General features: G+C 51.8%; 1 protein-coding gene across 5 annotated transcripts in view; it reads left to right on the top strand.

Moving 5' to 3' along the window:
* Window positions 1-692: 692 nt before the first annotated feature.
* The window catches only part of OGDHL (oxoglutarate dehydrogenase L), a 28,500-nt gene continuing 12,930 nt past the window's right edge, over window positions 693-16,262 (top strand). Inside the window, exons 1-9 of one of the 5 annotated variants that reach the window (XM_047702644.1) lie at window positions 2,485-2,622; window positions 4,900-4,971; window positions 6,414-6,618; window positions 8,460-8,618; window positions 12,191-12,293; window positions 12,704-12,819; window positions 12,922-13,076; window positions 13,816-13,962; window positions 15,798-15,888. In XM_047702644.1, the coding sequence (XP_047558600.1) occupies window positions 6,415-6,618; window positions 8,460-8,618; window positions 12,191-12,293; window positions 12,704-12,819; window positions 12,922-13,076; window positions 13,816-13,962; window positions 15,798-15,888 (975 nt within the window). In that variant the 5' untranslated portion in view covers window positions 2,485-2,622; window positions 4,900-4,971; window position 6,414. Of the gene's footprint in view, window positions 711-2,484; window positions 2,623-4,899; window positions 4,972-6,413; window positions 6,619-8,459; window positions 8,619-12,190; window positions 12,294-12,703; window positions 12,820-12,921; window positions 13,077-13,815; window positions 13,963-15,797; window positions 15,889-16,262 lie in introns of those variants that run through there. The other 4 variants (XM_047702646.1, XM_047702647.1, XM_047702645.1 and 1 more) reach the window with 4 other exon arrangements.

Below are 16,262 nucleotides of genomic sequence, written 5' to 3'. Positions count from 1 at the left end.
AGTCCAAACCCCTTGACATATGGTGTAAAGACCAGTTCTGGGGGGCCTGGGGGGCTCAGTCATTTAAGTGTCTGCTTTCAGCTCAGGTCATGATCTCAGGGTCCTGGAATGGAGCCCCACATCAGGCTCCCTGCTCGGCAGAGAGTCTGCTTTTCCCTCTCCCATTGCTCCTCCCCTTGCTTGCACTCTCTTTCCCTCTCTCTCTCTCTCAAATAAATAAATAAAATCTTTAAAAAAAACAACAAACAAACAAAAACAAAAACAGTTCCACTGGCCTAGGCCACCAGTCTTGCATACATGTAGGCAGTTCTCATCCCCCTAGTCCTTCATATAACTCTGTACAGGTGTACATATAACTTTGTACAGGCGCTTTTCTGCTAAAGTTCATCAATGCACATGTGTTGATTTTTCCTCCCCAGCACCCACTCCTATTTCTTGTGGTACCAGCATCCCAATAACTATCTGCTTTTGTTTCTTAACCCACATGTTTTTCAGATGAGTCACTTCTGGCCTCAATCCCCCACTTCAGGCCAGACCAGATCTTTTAGCTTCTTTGCTCCAGGAATTTGAGTTTTGAACATCATAACAGCCTTGAAGAGATAGTCCATTTCTGGCTCAGCCCTGTTTCCTGAGACTAACTCCTGAGTTTTCCTTTGAATCTATGAGTTGACAACCTTCCTATCAACTCCCTTTTGGAATAAGCCTGCCAGGTAATTTTCTAATGCTTTTAATTAAGGAAATCTCAATGAACCCTGACCTTCTGTAGCAGATAAATTCTTCCTTATCCTTCAGGATCCAGATTAAGTGTCCATTTTTTCATTCATTTATTCATCCAACAAATATTTGCTGAAAACATACTATGAGTTGGGCACTGTGCTAAGTGCTAGGGATTTAATAGTAAATTGAACAGGTATGGTCTTTGGCCATATGGACCTTAAAATATCTCCAAATAAACAACTTTTGTGGGGCCTTCAGATGTAGAGGGTAGAATTAATCATATTGCTCCATTCATGGTATCTTATTAGTATTGGTATGGGCAATCAGTTAATTACCTCATATCTATATCCCACAACAGGCAACCATATTCATGTGTTTTATATATATTTAAATGTATTCTTGTGAAAAGTATAGTGTAGTTTCATGAGCGTGTGCTTTTAGTTAACAGAAAAACTATTACATCGTATGTTTTTGTAGTTTTCCAATTTTCTACATTAAGCATTGTAACATGCCCATGGTAACTGAGATGACATAATGGGTCTTATGAGCAAATCTAAGGATTTTTACTTTTACTTCTAGTAAAATTGGAGGTCATTTGATGGTTTTGAGCAGAGAGCAACATGATTTGGTGTTTTACAAGGAAAATTCTGCTGTGTTGAGAGTAAATTCAGGAGTGCGAGTGTAGAAGAAAGGAGATGGGGGCTTTGCCAATAATCCATGGGAGAGGGGCACCTGCGAGGCTCAGTGGGTTAGGCCTCTGCCTTCAGCTCAGGTCATGATCTAGGGTCCTGGGATCCAACCCCAGATTGGGCTCTTTGCTCAGTAGGAAGCCTGCTTCCCCTCCTCTCTCTGCCTGCCTCTCTGCCTACTTGTGATCTCTCTCTGTCAAATAAATAAATAAAATCTTTGAAAAAAATAATCCATGGGAGAGTTGATGGTAGTTGAACCACCGACACAACAAACTCCTGTGTATAAACAAGAACAAAACCCAAGAGAAATACAACAGGAAACCCTCAAAACTAACAGAAAATGTGAAATGCAAATCACTGATACTCAGGGAAGTGCAGCTGAAAACAACTATATGATGTTGCATCTGTTATTCTGGGAGAAGTTGTAAAGCTGGGCGCTGCCAAATGTTGGCTGGGGTGTAAGGACTTAAAAGTCCTCTTGCACTCCTACTGAGAATCTAGAATTGAACAACACTGTGACGCTGCTGAGTTGTTAAGTATACACATAACCATGACCGAGCGATTCAACTTCTGCTTATATATTACAGAGAAAATTTCACACAGGTTCATAAGAGAATATGTAGGAAGATTTTCATTGCAGCATTGTTTGTGGCAACAGGGAGGTGAAGGCAATCTAGGTCTCCATCACTGGCACAGTGGAAGGGTAAAAGGTGTATCAGGCTTTACGGTAACCACTTTATATGCATTATCTCTTTTCTTCAAAACAACCTTAAGTCAATGATACTTTTAATAGCATCAAGTTTTACAGGAAATAAAACGGAAACTACCCTTCCATGCACACAAATGACTGGTTATTTTCTTTTGAGGACATTTCGTTTGAGGACATTGGAATTCAGAGGCTCAGAGCCACAGCAGGTGTCCCAGTCATACGGAGTTTTCTCACCCTGTGGTCTTTGGGATCTTCACTCTTCCCGGGCCCGGGAGACTTCGGGCGTGCCTGGGCGGTCAGCACCGCGGACAGCGCCAGCGGGTGAAGGGGCGGGGCGTACACAGAGACGTCACGACGCGCGGAGTCTCCCGGGCGCGCGCTCTCGAGCGGCAGGCGCTGCCGCGTCATGTGACCCAGGTAATTGGCTGGGCAAGCCGCGCACCCCCTGCGCGCAGCCCCTGACTTGCTGCTTCTAGGACTGCGCTGCTGCGCGGACCCGCCGGCCCGGTGAGCGCGGCGGCCCCGCCACTTCGGGTCTATGGACCTCCTCTATTCCTGCCTTCTCGGGGGCGGTCCCTCTACTCTCGGGTCCTGGGGAGCCGCTACCCGGGGTCCTGAGCAGGGCCCCATCGGCGGTGGCGGGGGTGGGGGAGTGAGCATGACCTTGGCTCCGCCCTTGTTTGGCCGCGGCCTCTTCAAGGACCCTCATCCGTTCGCGCAAGTTCGACCCTGTGAATGCAGTGTTTTGCTTGAAGGAGAGCCTTGTGAACGATGGGGTTTCAGGCTTCAGCGTGGGTTCTCCAGCCCGAAGACCACAGAATGACCAGGCTGCCTTTTGTGGCCTTGGGGGAGGGGGGTGCGGGCTGCTTCTCCTCACCCTCTCGAAGGGCCGGCCTGCGGACAGCTGCGGAGCTGGTGATGGAGAGGGTCCCGTGTTATGTACCTGGTGGGACACACAGGCAGTTTTTCCAAGTCTCAGGACCTCTTGGGGGCGGGCCCGTATAGACAGCTTTAACTATGGTCTCTGCTTACAGATGAGAAAACTGAGGCCATGAGAGAGGCAGGATGGGCCAGAGGTCGCGGCCAGCCTGGGAAGTGCTTCTCTCATCCCCAGGGAGATGTTGGGGGAGAGGGGAAGGTGCAGCGGGGTGCAGTGGCATCAACCAGACTCTAAGTGTCCCACTCTGACCCCCTCCCCCTCCACGCAGGGGCCCGAGCCCGCCCTTGCAACTCCCTTACACATGCCCTAGGCTCTTGGAACAGGTCCCGGTTACCTTTGTACTTTTTATAACCTCTGGGCTTTAGCTCAGGCCCTCTGTCTCTGCCAGTGAAATAAGCACACCCCTCCCTGCCCTGCTCCTTACCTTGGAGTCTGCCTTTTGGGTTCAGCCAACTAGAGTTGGGTTTATTCCTGAGAAAAGCCCACCCAGATCTCAGAATGTGGGACCAGAGTACACCTGCCGCAGTGTGAATCCGCCTCCATTGCTGCCTGGCTTCAAGGTCTTGGGGAGGACCTTCCCCTCTTTGGACCTCTCTTAACTCATCTCTGCAGTGGACATAGGGGAGGGCAGTCCTCACCGGGGCAGCTGGGACAGGGCCTTGGGTGTGGGAGGGTTCCTGGATAGCATGTCTGTGGTTGTGGGGGTGAGGGGGGGTTGTACTAACATTGTCCATAGAAAGGAGACTTGCCCAAGAGCTGCTCAGAGCAACCTACCTATTTGTCCACCAGGGACTGGGCTGGGCAGGTGGTTCACAGGATGCCTGACTCAAACTCTTTGTTATTGCCTTTGCCTGTATGGGCAGGACGTGGCAGGGCTGGCTTGGGCTCTGGCTGGGGTTGATTCTGTTTCCACCCCTCCAGGGCTCTTGGGTCCTCAAGCCCTGCCAGAATGGGGGCAGGGGTGGCCAGCTGGCTTTCCTCCTACCAGCCTGGGTGAAGGCCATAGCAGTGTCCAATAGCCGCTCCAGACCATTCAGTGTTTGTAAAACACAGTGTTCCTGCACTAGGGCCACTCTGGACACAGCCAGGCTTGGTCACTGCCACCCCAAGCCATCCTGTTCCCCTGTGGGGGTGGGGGTGGGTGCGGTTGCGGGTAGAGAGTTCACTTTTGGCTGTGGCTGTTGGAAAGTGCATGTGGTTAAGGGAAATCTGGGTTTACATTTTGACTCTGCAGTGAGGAGGGCACAGGCTCTGGAGCCACACAGAGCCCCATCACTCACCACCTTCTCACTCTTTGCCTCAGTTTCCTTTTTACAAGGTGTGGCTACTCTAAGTGCCCACCACATGAGATTGTTAAGGGGGTGAGTGAACACAGTGCCTGCCCCAGAGTCAGTGCTCACAGACCGTGTGCTCTTTTATTCCTGCAATGAATGGTCTTAGTGTCTAGTTTCCTTTGCTTTAGAATGGGATGATAGAACTTCCTGGCTTGTTTCCATTCTTCTGATGTCCTAGGCCAGTATGTCTTGTGTCTCTCCCTCATTGCCTATGGTCATTTGGGCCCAGTCAGCCCTATACTTGTATTTGTCTAGGGACAGTCAGAGATAGAGCAGGGGTTGGGATCTTGGCACTCTGACCGCAGAGCCCAGGCTTTCCAGGGAGATCGAGCCTCTAGGGGCCCTTGCTGTGGAGCCTGGAATCATCTGTGGGGCTGGGCTTATAGCCCGAAGCTTCAGGGCTGAGCATGTGAGAAGCTTGGGGGTACTGTGGGCTTAGGTTCCAGCTGAACCCACCCTCTGCCTCCCTTCACTGGACTATACTTTTGCTTTTTAATTTACTCTGTTTAGATTTCCTGCTGGCTTCCCGGAGGAGCCTACTCTCCCTCCCTTGAGAAGACCACCCCCTTCTCTTTGCTTCATGTGAGTTCGGAGGGAAAGGGGGAGGAAGCAGGCTGGAAGGGCTTGTAGAAGGCGAGCCAGATAGTTCTGGGGACTTGGTTGAGCTAAAGGGCAGGGGTAGAGTGGGGGAGCCTTGTCTAGGTGTATTGGCTCAGGGCCAGGTAGGACCTGGGAGCCACTTATGCCCCAGAAGGCATGTTTTCTGGGACTGAGTTGTGTAAAGGGAAGCAGGACCCCCTGCCTGCGTGGCCTCTGGTGGGGTGGCTTTGGTCCTGCGCCCTACTCAAAGGCTAGGATTCTCTGGGCGGAAGGGTGTTAATGAGGATTCAAGGGAAGCTGTTCTGTGTCCAGGCCATGCTGGGCTGGAGCAAAGGAGGGGGCTTTGCTCACATTTGTGGAGGTGGGGTAGGGGAACAGAGGTCCTACTTTACAAATCCTGCATAGGAGGAAGTGGCCTTAGTGGGCCCTGTCAACTCCCGCCTGGCCTGGCTAGGGAGCCCCAGGGCTTGCCAGGATTGGAGGAGGCTCTCAGGCCCTCAAAACTGTCCTCTGGTGGGGGAGGGGGTGGAGGAAGCTAGTGTTTAAAATTGGTTATTGAGGAGTTTTTCCTGGCAAAGGGATGAGATGAACTACAGGTTCTCCATCCTCTCCAGCCTGTACGGATCCCCTGAGCTGTTGGTTGTCCTGAGTGCTGTTGGTTCTGAGTGTAAACTCGGGTCAGGGTAGGCGAGCCAGAGAGGGTGGCTCTGGCTGAGAGCTGGGGTGAGCTGGGCATGGGGCCGGCTTCTGATCTGCCTCTCAATATTTCCCCTGCCCTTCTCTGAGCCTCTGTTTTCCCCACTAGGAAGTGGGGTCATTAAGGCCTATCATTGGCTTTCTGGGCTGGTTTTGCAGTCAGAGGAAGACACTGTTCACTTCTGGTGACAGGGACCAGAGACTTGGCAGTGCCATAGGCTTCCTGAGATAGTGCGGCCAGACCCCTTTCTTCAGGCTCTTTCCTGGCCAGGCATGGCACACGCCAGCCCACCCAGGACTCCCTTGTTCGAGTTCCAGGGTGGCCAGCTGCGTGGCCCACTCTTTCTTGGGTGTAGTGCCCGCACATACCCTGGGACCCTCTGAGCCAGGGCTCCGGGTTCTGGGCTGAATGCTCCCTGAGCCAGGGCCCCTATCAGGCTTAGGGGGACAGCAGAGGGGAACTGTGGGCTGGAGTGGGTGGGGCACAGCAGGATTGGGGCTCAGGGATGTTGAATAGCTGTTGGTGAAGTTGACTGAGCTGGGAGCTCCCACTAGGCAGTGACCCAAGGAGGGCTGGCCGCCTGTCCCAGTCTCTTCTATCCTATCTGTGCTGAGCCCGGGGCCACCTGCCCCGTAGAACCAACAAAAGCCAGAGGAGCCAGTAGCGGGTGCCAGAGCCTTTGTTCCGGTCCTGTGGTTTATGCCTCTCCCTCCTTGCCCTTGTCCAGAATGAGTCAGCTGAGACTGCTGCCCTCCCGGCTTGGGGCGCAGGCCTCCAGGCTCCTGGCCCCACATGATGTCCAGATGTTCGGCTGGCGCAGCAGGTCATTTGGGCCACCGGCTACCTTCCCGAGCGGCAAACGTGGAGGCAGCTCCAGTTACATGGAGGAGATGTACTTCGCCTGGTTGGAAAACCCCCAGAGCGTCCACAAGGTCGGCACCCACCATGCAGGAGGGAACCTTCTAGAGCCGGGCTGTGGAGGGGGTCCTGGGGAGAAGCAGCTTGCCTGCCCTGTGATCTGGCCAGGTTCCTTTGCCTGTCAGCTCCTCCAGCGTCTCCGTTCATAAAAGCCTTGTCCTCGTGTTGGGTGAGCAGGGTCTGTTGCTGTTGTGTTGCTGACCCAGCCAGTCGGTGGTAGTCTGGCCTGGGAAGCCCCAATCCTGTCCTGCTCAGCCACACGTGGTCCAAGACCCACCCCTGCCCCCTTGTCATGCGGTACTGTGCCCAGGAGGCTCTTTGTTGTGTAGTTGTGTAGTTAGGGCCAAAAGTGTTGACACAGGTACTGAGCTGATAAAATAAATACCCGCTGACTGTAAAAAAAACAAAAAACAAAAAAACAAAAAATCAGATGACAGAGTGAGGAGTGAGAAGTGAAGCTGCTCTTCCTTGTCTTCAAGCACCCTCAGAGGAAGGTAATAACATGACTCAAAACCAGAAAGTGTGGGCTTACACAATAAAAAGTCACCCTCCCGATCCATCCCCGATCTGCTCAGTGCCCGCCTGTCTGTCCCCCAGTTTATTCTTAGTTTCTTCTGTGACCTTTCAGAGTTTCTGTAAGTAAATGTATTGCAAACATAGCTCAGTTCACCCCTACACAACGGCCGGGCGCTCTTTTCTCAGCATATGGCCGAAATTTTCCGTGTCAGTGCCTCAAGGGGCTCAGTGTTCTTTTTTCCAGTTGTATGGTGTTCCCTGGTGTGGCTGTACCACACCTGTCCCCACTGACAGACAGCTCACTCATTTCCAGTCCCTGGCTGTCGCCGCCAGTGCCACAGGGCGTCACTTAGTCCATTTGTCATCTTGGGTGTGTGCTGCACTCTGCGGGATCAGTTCCCCAAAGTGGAATTGTTGGGTCACAGAGGCTCCATGATACCGTTTTTATGGGCATTGCCAAATTGCTTTCCAAAGGGCTTGTACCACTGGCTTCTCTTAGATGAGGGTGTGGAGAAGAAAACACTTCTGTGTTCTTCTGGAACACGGAGCTGCTTGAGCATGTGCATGTTTGCTTTTGGCTTCCACACGAATGGTCTCAGTCACATCCCCTTCTGCTTGGTTCACTTTGCTGTGACATATCTTGGTGATGTTCTACATCCATAGTAATAAAAGCACCTTTTTTTTTTAAGGCCACATAATTGCCCAGAATCGAAATATACCATCATTTATTTAACCTGTTTCCTACTGGTCACCACTTAGATTCTTTTTAAAATTTTATTTTTGATTTATTTTTATTTTCAAGTAGTCTCTGTACCCAACGTGGGGCTCAAACCTACAACCCAAGATCAAGAGTCACATGCTTTGCTGACAGAGCCAGCCAGGTGTTTCTAGATTGTTTTTTTTTTTTTATGTTGTCATTTTTATAAACAGTCCCATAGGGAACATCCTCACACGTACATCCAGGCACACCTGTATAAGTACATCTGTAGAAATTACTGAAACAGAATTGCCGGTTCAGAAGGTACATTCATTGAAGATGTTGAGGGCCTGGTTGTCAACCCACAGTGTGTGAGGGCATGTTCCCCAGCCGCTTTCACACCTGAGACCCCTGGGTCACAAGTTAGAGCCTTCCTCCAGCACCCTTCCAAGCTGAAGAGATCTGGGCTTGGGGTTGGGGGATCCTGGACTGTTACAAGAGGTCTCAGCAGGGTCCTGGGAAGGTCCTAAGAGCTATAGTGGTGAAGGAATACCCAACACCCCTTGGAGCCCCCAAGCAGGGCCACCTCCCACTCCTCCCAGGCCCCGACTTGACCATTTTCTTCTTTCTACTTCTGCCCAGTCCTGGGACAGCTTCTTTCGAAAAGCCAGTGAGGAAGGCGCCTGGGATCCGGCTCAGCCGCGGTTCCCTGAGAGCAGGCCGGCAGTCTCCAGTCGGACCGAGACCAGCAAGCTGGTAGAAGACCATCTGGCTGTGCAGTCTCTGATCCGGGCCTACCAGGTGAGTGGCAGGGAGGGCCCAGGCAGGGAGGCGGGCCTGGCTTCTGGCGTGTGGCCGGGTGCTGATGGGAAGGGGGCTGACTTAGCTCCAGTCATCTCCGGAGAGCCTTTCTCTGCGTTCTGTCGGGTGGCTCTCGCTCTTCCCATGACTCGTTGTCATGTAACTGTCCATATCACTAACCACGCCTTGGTGTTTGGTCTGGTCTTTCTTGTGGAGTGCTGTCTCACTCACCTGTATGCCCCGCTGTCTGTCTCACACACCTGTATGCCCTGCGCACCTACAGGAGTACTTAGTAATCAGTCTCGCTAAAGATTTAAAAAATTGAGTAGATTGACCTGTTTGTGTCTGTTTTCTTGACTGAGCATTCCAAGAGGACTGGGACTGATACACAGCAGGTGCTTACTTAGGGTTTACTTTCAGGTTTATAATGATGCCTATATGTACATGGATATTTCAGGAAATAGCTCCTTCTCTACCGGCTGCTCTGTTCTGGGGACTTTGGCTCTCCCCTGCAGGCTCCCCAGTCTGGGCCCCTGCTCTGACAAAGCATCTTGATAAGGTACCATAGTCTTGGTCTTGACCGAACAGGACTAATTGGAGAGGCCGCTCTGGGTTTTCCCTCCCTAACAAGTGTAATCATTTGGGATCTCTCTGGGAATCAGTGGCAGAAAGTATTTCCTAAGAGCAACTTGTCAGACGGGCCTGCAGAAGGAAGGGCAAGGGCATTCTGGGGCCCTTGGCAGAGACTCCCTGGGAAGGAGCAGCAAGCCTCCGCAGGAGCCAGGGGAGGGGGAGGTCTTAGCCAATGGAAATGGTGCCTTGCCTCTGAGTGAGGCACTGGTGGGGAGGGGCAGCTGTACTTCCTGGGTACCAGTGACGCTGAGCAGGGCTGGGCCACCCTGCTGGCCTAAGGACCTGTGGATTGCAGGCCCCCTGCAAGCAAAAGAAGTAATAATTGTTCCTCTTGGCTGAATGAATCAGAACATGATCTAACCATTTCCTTTGAAAACCAAGAACAAAGAACAGAAAACTCCGTGTTAAATACAAGGTAACATTCTTCGTGCTGCCTCAGGGCCTTGTCCTCTCAGCACAATTCCCAGCTCTTCAGCGGCTCTTTGTTCTTTAGCCAAGACGATGCCCCAGGAGAGTCCTTCCAACAGGACAGTGTCTGAATTCTGGCCTGTTACTGTGTTTTTATGGGGTAGAAGTCTGCCAAAGGCTGTGCCTGATGTGAGGGAGTTCCTACCAGGGTGGCTGTGGCTCCTCGCTCTGTTTGACCTGCCACAGAGGGTGCTGAATTGTGTAGCAAATCCCACCCCCATTACAGGGTCAGTCTCTAATCATCTGTTACCACCACGGGCCCTCACCTGTTGGCCGATGATTATGTTGAAGCCTATCCCAGACATACCATTTCATTCACCTAGTGTTTCAGCATGTATTTCTGTAGGTAAAGGCTCTTTCAAAATGTGCCATGATGGTGCCATCACCCCTAACAATGTTAACAATAATCCTAAGGGCATCAGATACCCAGTTGGTATTTACGTTGTTTGTCTTTCGATTTTACTGCTTGAATGTATCAGGATCCAAATAAAGCCATAGGTTGTGATAAGCTGATGTGGTTCTTAAGTCTCTCGTGCTCTTCAGATACCTCTCTAGTTTTTCTCTCTGTGTGTGTATGGGTGCGTGTTTTTCTTGTCATTCATTCATTCATTCATTCATTTTATGTGTGTGTTGCTTGTCATTCATTCATTCACTTATTTATTTTGTGTGTGTGTGTGTGTGTGTGTGTGTGTGTGTAAGAAACCAGGTTGTTTGTGCTGTAGAGTTTTTCTGAGTCTGGATTTTGTTGATTGCATCCCCATGGTGTCACTTCATCTGTCCCTTTGTCCCATGTAATTTCTGTAAATTGGTAATTACATCTAGAAGCTTTATTCAATATAGATTTGATTTTTTTGTTTCAAAATCAGCTTCCTGGTGGTGATGGGTACTTCATCAGTTGGCAGCTCTGGATAATTATTTCTTGGACACATTAATTCATTAGGAGTGGTAAAAAGGGTGATCATACTCCATTTCTACCTTTCTTTGTTTATTACCTGAAATGTTTCCATCAGGAGAAACTTCTGTTGTTAACCCCATGTATCCTAAGCTGCAAGGGTACAGGAAAGGCAAGATCAGTGCTTGATTTTTCTTTTTATTGGCTGATTTTCCAAAGTGTTAGGTGTCCTCCGAAGATGGTCCAGGAAGGTTTTTCTCCTTTTAGTATGATATGAATGTATGAATTTAAACCTATATGGTAAGTTTAATCTGTTACAGACACCATCCTTTCTGTCGTCCAGTTGTGTCCTTAATTCCCTTCCCCAGTAGTTGGAGTACCCCTTTGCTGTCTGGTGTGACAGGACGCTCTGAGCTTGTCTTGTGCATTTCTGCCCCATCCTGGATGGGCCAGTTCTTCAGGGAATGCTGGGAGTGTCCCTGCTGTGGTCTGGTCATGACTTCTGGGCCCTTTTAGTGGTTAGAGCCAGGAACTGTGTACTTTTTTTTAAGATAACACATTTATGGGTTTATTCTGATGCCTCCATGTACTTCAGACACAGGACTTGGGGTTTTTTCTTCTCTTCATTAATCTTACGTCACTGTCTTTTAAAGAAGCCAAAAGTAGAGGTTCCCAAAAACAGCAATACCATGACTCACTTGATTTTCGCACAGTCTGTACACTACAGTTTTATGATATAACTCTTAATACAACCACTACTGATTGGTAATTGAAATGAATTTGTAATATGTTTTTCCTGGAATTCTATTTGCCTTTCGGGGATATTCTGTTAGTCGATTGTGTAGTTATGTGACCAAATGGATGTGTGAATTCACTTGTTTTTGTTTTAATTTTTAAAACTTAATTTTGTTTTATATTATAGTGGTATAAAATATTCACAAGATTCCCAAATCAAATCTTCGAAGCAAAATATATTCTTAAAAGTCTAGCTTCTAGCCCTGGCATTCTACCCTATTTTCTCCTTTTCCCACAAGTAATAGTTTTTCTTGTTTTATGATGTATTTGTCTAATGCATATATTTATTTGCATATATACAGATAAGTGGAAATGCATATATTTTCTCGAATCTCCTCTTTCTTAGATAATGGCGAGTTTGCCACATATCCTTTTCTGCAGTTTGCTTTTTCGCTTAACGGTATTGTGTGGAGATGACCTCATTGCAGTAACAGCTCTATCGTACTTCTTTGTCCAGGTTTCCCATATTCATATACCAGTCTTCTACTGGTGGACATTTGGGAAATTTCTAGAATTTTGTGACTGTCAGTACTACTGTAGTTAATCCTTTTGCATATGCATCCTCATTTTCGAAAGCTGCCTGTTGTGCTTTTAAACAGGTTGAGCTCCTGCCGCCTTAGGGCCTGAGGCCTGGGCAATTGTGCAGTGGCTGGGTGCTAGAAATAGGTGGAAGATTGAGATTCTAAAGTGGGAGATGAGGGGCCAGGGCCCAGAATGTGGCTTTTGGTGAGGGTCTGTCCGTCTGTGTCCCAGCCTGGCCCCAACCTTTTTCCCTTTCTCCCAGATCCGGGGGCACCATGTGGCCCAGCTGGACCCCCTGGGCATTCTGGATGCAGATCTGGACTCCTTTGTGCCCTCAGATTTAATCACAACCATCGACAAATTGGGTGAGAGTTCCTGTTGCTCTGGCAGCTCCAGAGCCAGCTGGTACCTGTGGCCCAGTGAGGGGCTCTTGAACTGACTTGTCTCTGGAGCTTGGGGCTCAGCAGCCAGCCGTAGAGGCTTTCTTCTGCCCTTTGCCCATCTACCTCCCTGTACTGTCTCCCCATCATCCCTAGCTGGTACACCATGTTCAGCAACCTCAGAGACTCATCCCATCCCCCCCTTGTGGTAGAGGCTGGCCTCTGACTTTCACCCTCCCTGGACCCTGTGGATAGGGTCCTTGAGCTTTAAGTCCCGAACTGGTGGGAGAGCACCAGGGACACTGTTGGAAGTTTCGGGGGTCCTGCTAGGCCCCACTCAGCCTGACCCCCCTCCCCTCCCCTCTGCTGCCTGGGCTGTGTGTGTGCCTCATCAGCCTTCTATGATCTGCGGGAAGCTGACCTAGATAAGGAGTTCCAGCTGCCCACGACCACCTTCATCGGGGGGTCTGAACATACCCTCTCTCTGCGGGAGATCATTCGACGCCTGGAGGTGAGCTCTTTCTGGAGCCTACTAGAGGGAGGGTGGGTGCTGCCTTTTCAGAACAATTGCCCCTCCTGCTGGCTCCTTGTGGAGTCCCTGCCTGTTCCTCAGACCACCTACTGCCAGCACATCGGCCTGGAGTTCATGTTCATCAATGACGTGGAGCAGTGCCAGTGGATCCGACAGAAGTTCGAGACGCCTGGCGTGATGCAGTTCTCCAGTGAGGAGAAGCGGACCCTGCTGGCTCGGCTGGTGCGCTCCATGAGGTCAGACCCACAGCCCCGCCCTGGGTGGCTGTGGTGTTTGGAGGGGCTGCTCCAGGCTCTTCGAGAAGTCCCAGGCCCTGGCTAAGAAATTGGATCACTGGCAGGGGAAGTCAGGACTGGGTGGGCCTCGTCCCCTGGCCTCAGGGAAGCCCATAAGAGCAGCACGGGGGGCAGGTGGGCAGGGATGGGTTACAGGACATATGAGAGCAGGGGGAGAGGGTCAGAAAGTGGCTGTGGGAATGTTTGGATAAGAAGCTTTCCCTCCATGGGGCGAGTGTCACAGCATCTCCCTGCGAGCGGGGCGCCCCCTGGCTCTGCCCACTGGCCATCTGAAGCTGGGTACACCGGGCTGCAGGGCCCTGAAGAGCATGGGCTCAGCTGACAGGTGCAGAATGCATCCCTGGCGGAAGTGCAGGCTGGAATATGAGTTGAGTGGTGCAGGGGTCTTTGGGGCATGGAGAGGGAGCCCTGTGTAGTGTGTGTGTGCACAATGGTGGTCTGGGAGCTGGAGGTTGGGGAGAGAAGGTGAGAGATGGGTTTGGGTGCAGGCAGAGGTCTTTGCTTTGACAAATGCTCTGACCTATGCTCCTTATTGGCGGATGTTGGTGGCAGGTCCTGATGATGCAGAAGGAGGTGACTTTGCCACGTCCTCTGTCCCAGGCACCCAGCTCTGGCCCTCACGAATAGCCCCTGCGAGCCCCATCCTCTCCATCCTTTCCCTTCTCCTCTCCCCAAGCAGATTTGAAGATTTTCTGGCCCGGAAGTGGTCCTCCGAGAAGCGATTTGGCCTAGAGGGCTGTGAGGTCATGATCCCTGCCCTCAAGACCATCATTGACAAATCCAGTGAGATGGGGATCGAGAATGTCATCCTGGGGATGCCACACAGGTGGGCCCCCTTTCTGCTCCTCCACAGCCTGTCTGTTCTCCAGGTCCAGCAGAATGAGGTGAAAGGGAGGGGATGAAAATCAGAGCGGGAGTTTTGGTGGAACCTGGTGGGGAGAGGTGGGATGGCCTAAAAAGTTCTTAGTCCTTGGGCCCTAGAACCTGCTTATCACAAAGAGTTAGGCACTTGGCCAGGGGCACATGGAGGCAGGGACTCACCGTGTTTGCTCAGACTCCGTTTCTCTCTCCCCATGTTGCCACTGTCCTCAGGAGGGTCAAAATTTCAGAAAAGTAGTGTATCATGCCTTTTGAGGTTCCTGTGAAGGGATGTGTCCCAGGAAAGTGAGGGCCGGGTCTGGGCAGGTGGCCTTGGGTTGGCATCCCCTGGACAAGGGGTCTGTGGAGGTGAGCTGAGGGCTTTTCCCCCCAGCTACAGGCTGACCGCATGTGGACTTGGAAGGCTGGCCCGGCAGCTGGGCATTAGCCTCTGAGCTGGAGCCTGTGGACTAGTGAAGCAGACAGCCTGGGGCCCAAGTCAGGGTGGCCAGGGGTCCTGGGGAACGAGGTGGAAGAGGACATGCTGAGCAGTCCCTGAAGCAGAGCCCCATCATTTTGCTCGTGGGTGGGCCAATCCCAGACTGCACTAACATGAGGGGTGTCTAGGCATCCAGGTGCAATGTGAGAGGGTCCCCAACCTGTGGGCTGGCCTGCCAGGAGCCTGGGGTTTGTCTTTCACAGCTCCTTGCTCTGAGGATGCTGTCTCGTCAGAGGGTCAGGCAGAGCTGGCCCAGTAGTCTGAGATCCCACACACATGGCTCCTGTGGCTTTCTCAGGGAGGATGGAACTGGTCAGTCAGAGGCAGCTCTGGGACTGTGTGGTGGTGCTGGGCAGGCTCCCGGCCTGTGGAGGGCTCTGGGAGCCGAGGGGCTGTTCCAGGCCAGGCCTCCATAGTTGGGGGTGGGAGGAGGGTTTAAGGTTGGAGGACTTTGCCCAGAAGAGCTGAGCGTTGTTCATTTAGTTCCTTTGGCCTCCTAGCTCTGCCCCCACAGAACATAGGAGAGGCTCGCCTGGAAGAGGGCTGCCCTTCTGTCACAGGGCCATGTGGAACTGGAGGCTGGGTCAGGGTGTGTGTGGGCCTGGGGCTGGTGTCTGCTGGTGGGGTATGGGGGTGAGTTCTGGGTCCTCCCCTGTGCCCTCGATCAGCCTGGTGCCCACCCCTGAATGAACTGTCTCCTGATGGGAAGTCCAGGCCGGACTAGAGAGTTTCTGGCTGCTTTCCTGCCCCTACCCTTAGACTTCAGCATCCCTGGACAGGTCCCCCGGTAACTTCTGACCTTAGAATCAGTCAAATCCCCTCTTCCCGTCCTGCGGCAACACACTGCTGGCTGAGCTGGGAGTCATGTATGAGCAGCTATGATGCGTTAGCAGGTTGGGGTTGAGGTACTGGGTTAGGCTCCACTTCTGGATGATGGGGGTGGGTGGGGGGAGGGAGATGGGGTGCAGCAGGGAGGTAGGGGTGGGTGGCAGGAGTGGGAGCGTGTATATCCTGCCATGAGGCTGAGTGGCCGTGAGGCTGGGTGGCTTCTGCTTATGAGGGCCTCCACAGTCGGAGTGAGAGGTACAGTGGTTTCTGGGGGAGCTGGCCAGCTAGAATCTCTCATGGGCCTTGTAGATTGAGATGGATGAGAGGCCGGGCCTCCCTTGGGCTGTACGCGGAGGGTTCCCCTGCCCCCCATGCTAATTCTGATAGCCTAGGTGGGCAGGCATGTGGGGGATGCTAGGGCCTACCGGGGAGGTGGCCTCCGTGCCAGATGAGAGTCCTACCCCCTGTGGCTCCAGGGGCAGGCTGAATGTGCTGGCCAACGTGATTCGCAAGGACCTGGAGCAGATCTTCTGCCAGTTTGACCCCAAGCTGGAGGCGGCAGATGAGGTAGGTGCTGAGCCCTGGTCCCATTTATGTGGGAGGTGGACTAGGGAGGGGCTGGACCAGAAGCATCTAGGCTCAAACAGACCTGGAGATGGATGGATATGTAGAAAAGTGGGAAGAAAATGGGTGTGTTTGTGTGAGGTCCCTAAGGTGTTTTAGAGTGAGTATTGTGATCCCTGACAGCTGGAGAGCCCTCAGGTAGTCTGGACCAGTGTCTTTATTTTCAGCTAGGGAAGCTAAGGCCCGGAGAGGTGCAGGGAAAGGCCTAAAGGCATTTATTTAGGCTGTGTGGCCTGACTCTGTTTGAAAGGTCCTGTCTACCAGCCCAGAAGGGTCTCTTCACTCATATATTTGCCCAGGACAGCTTCCTGTGCCCA

This window comes from Lutra lutra, chromosome 14, assembly GCF_902655055.1.
Source record: "Lutra lutra chromosome 14, mLutLut1.2, whole genome shotgun sequence".
Lineage (NCBI taxonomy): Eukaryota > Metazoa > Chordata > Mammalia > Carnivora > Mustelidae > Lutra > Lutra lutra.
Note: the sequence above shows the minus strand (reverse complement) of the source record. Positions and strands in the feature narration are given on the sequence as shown.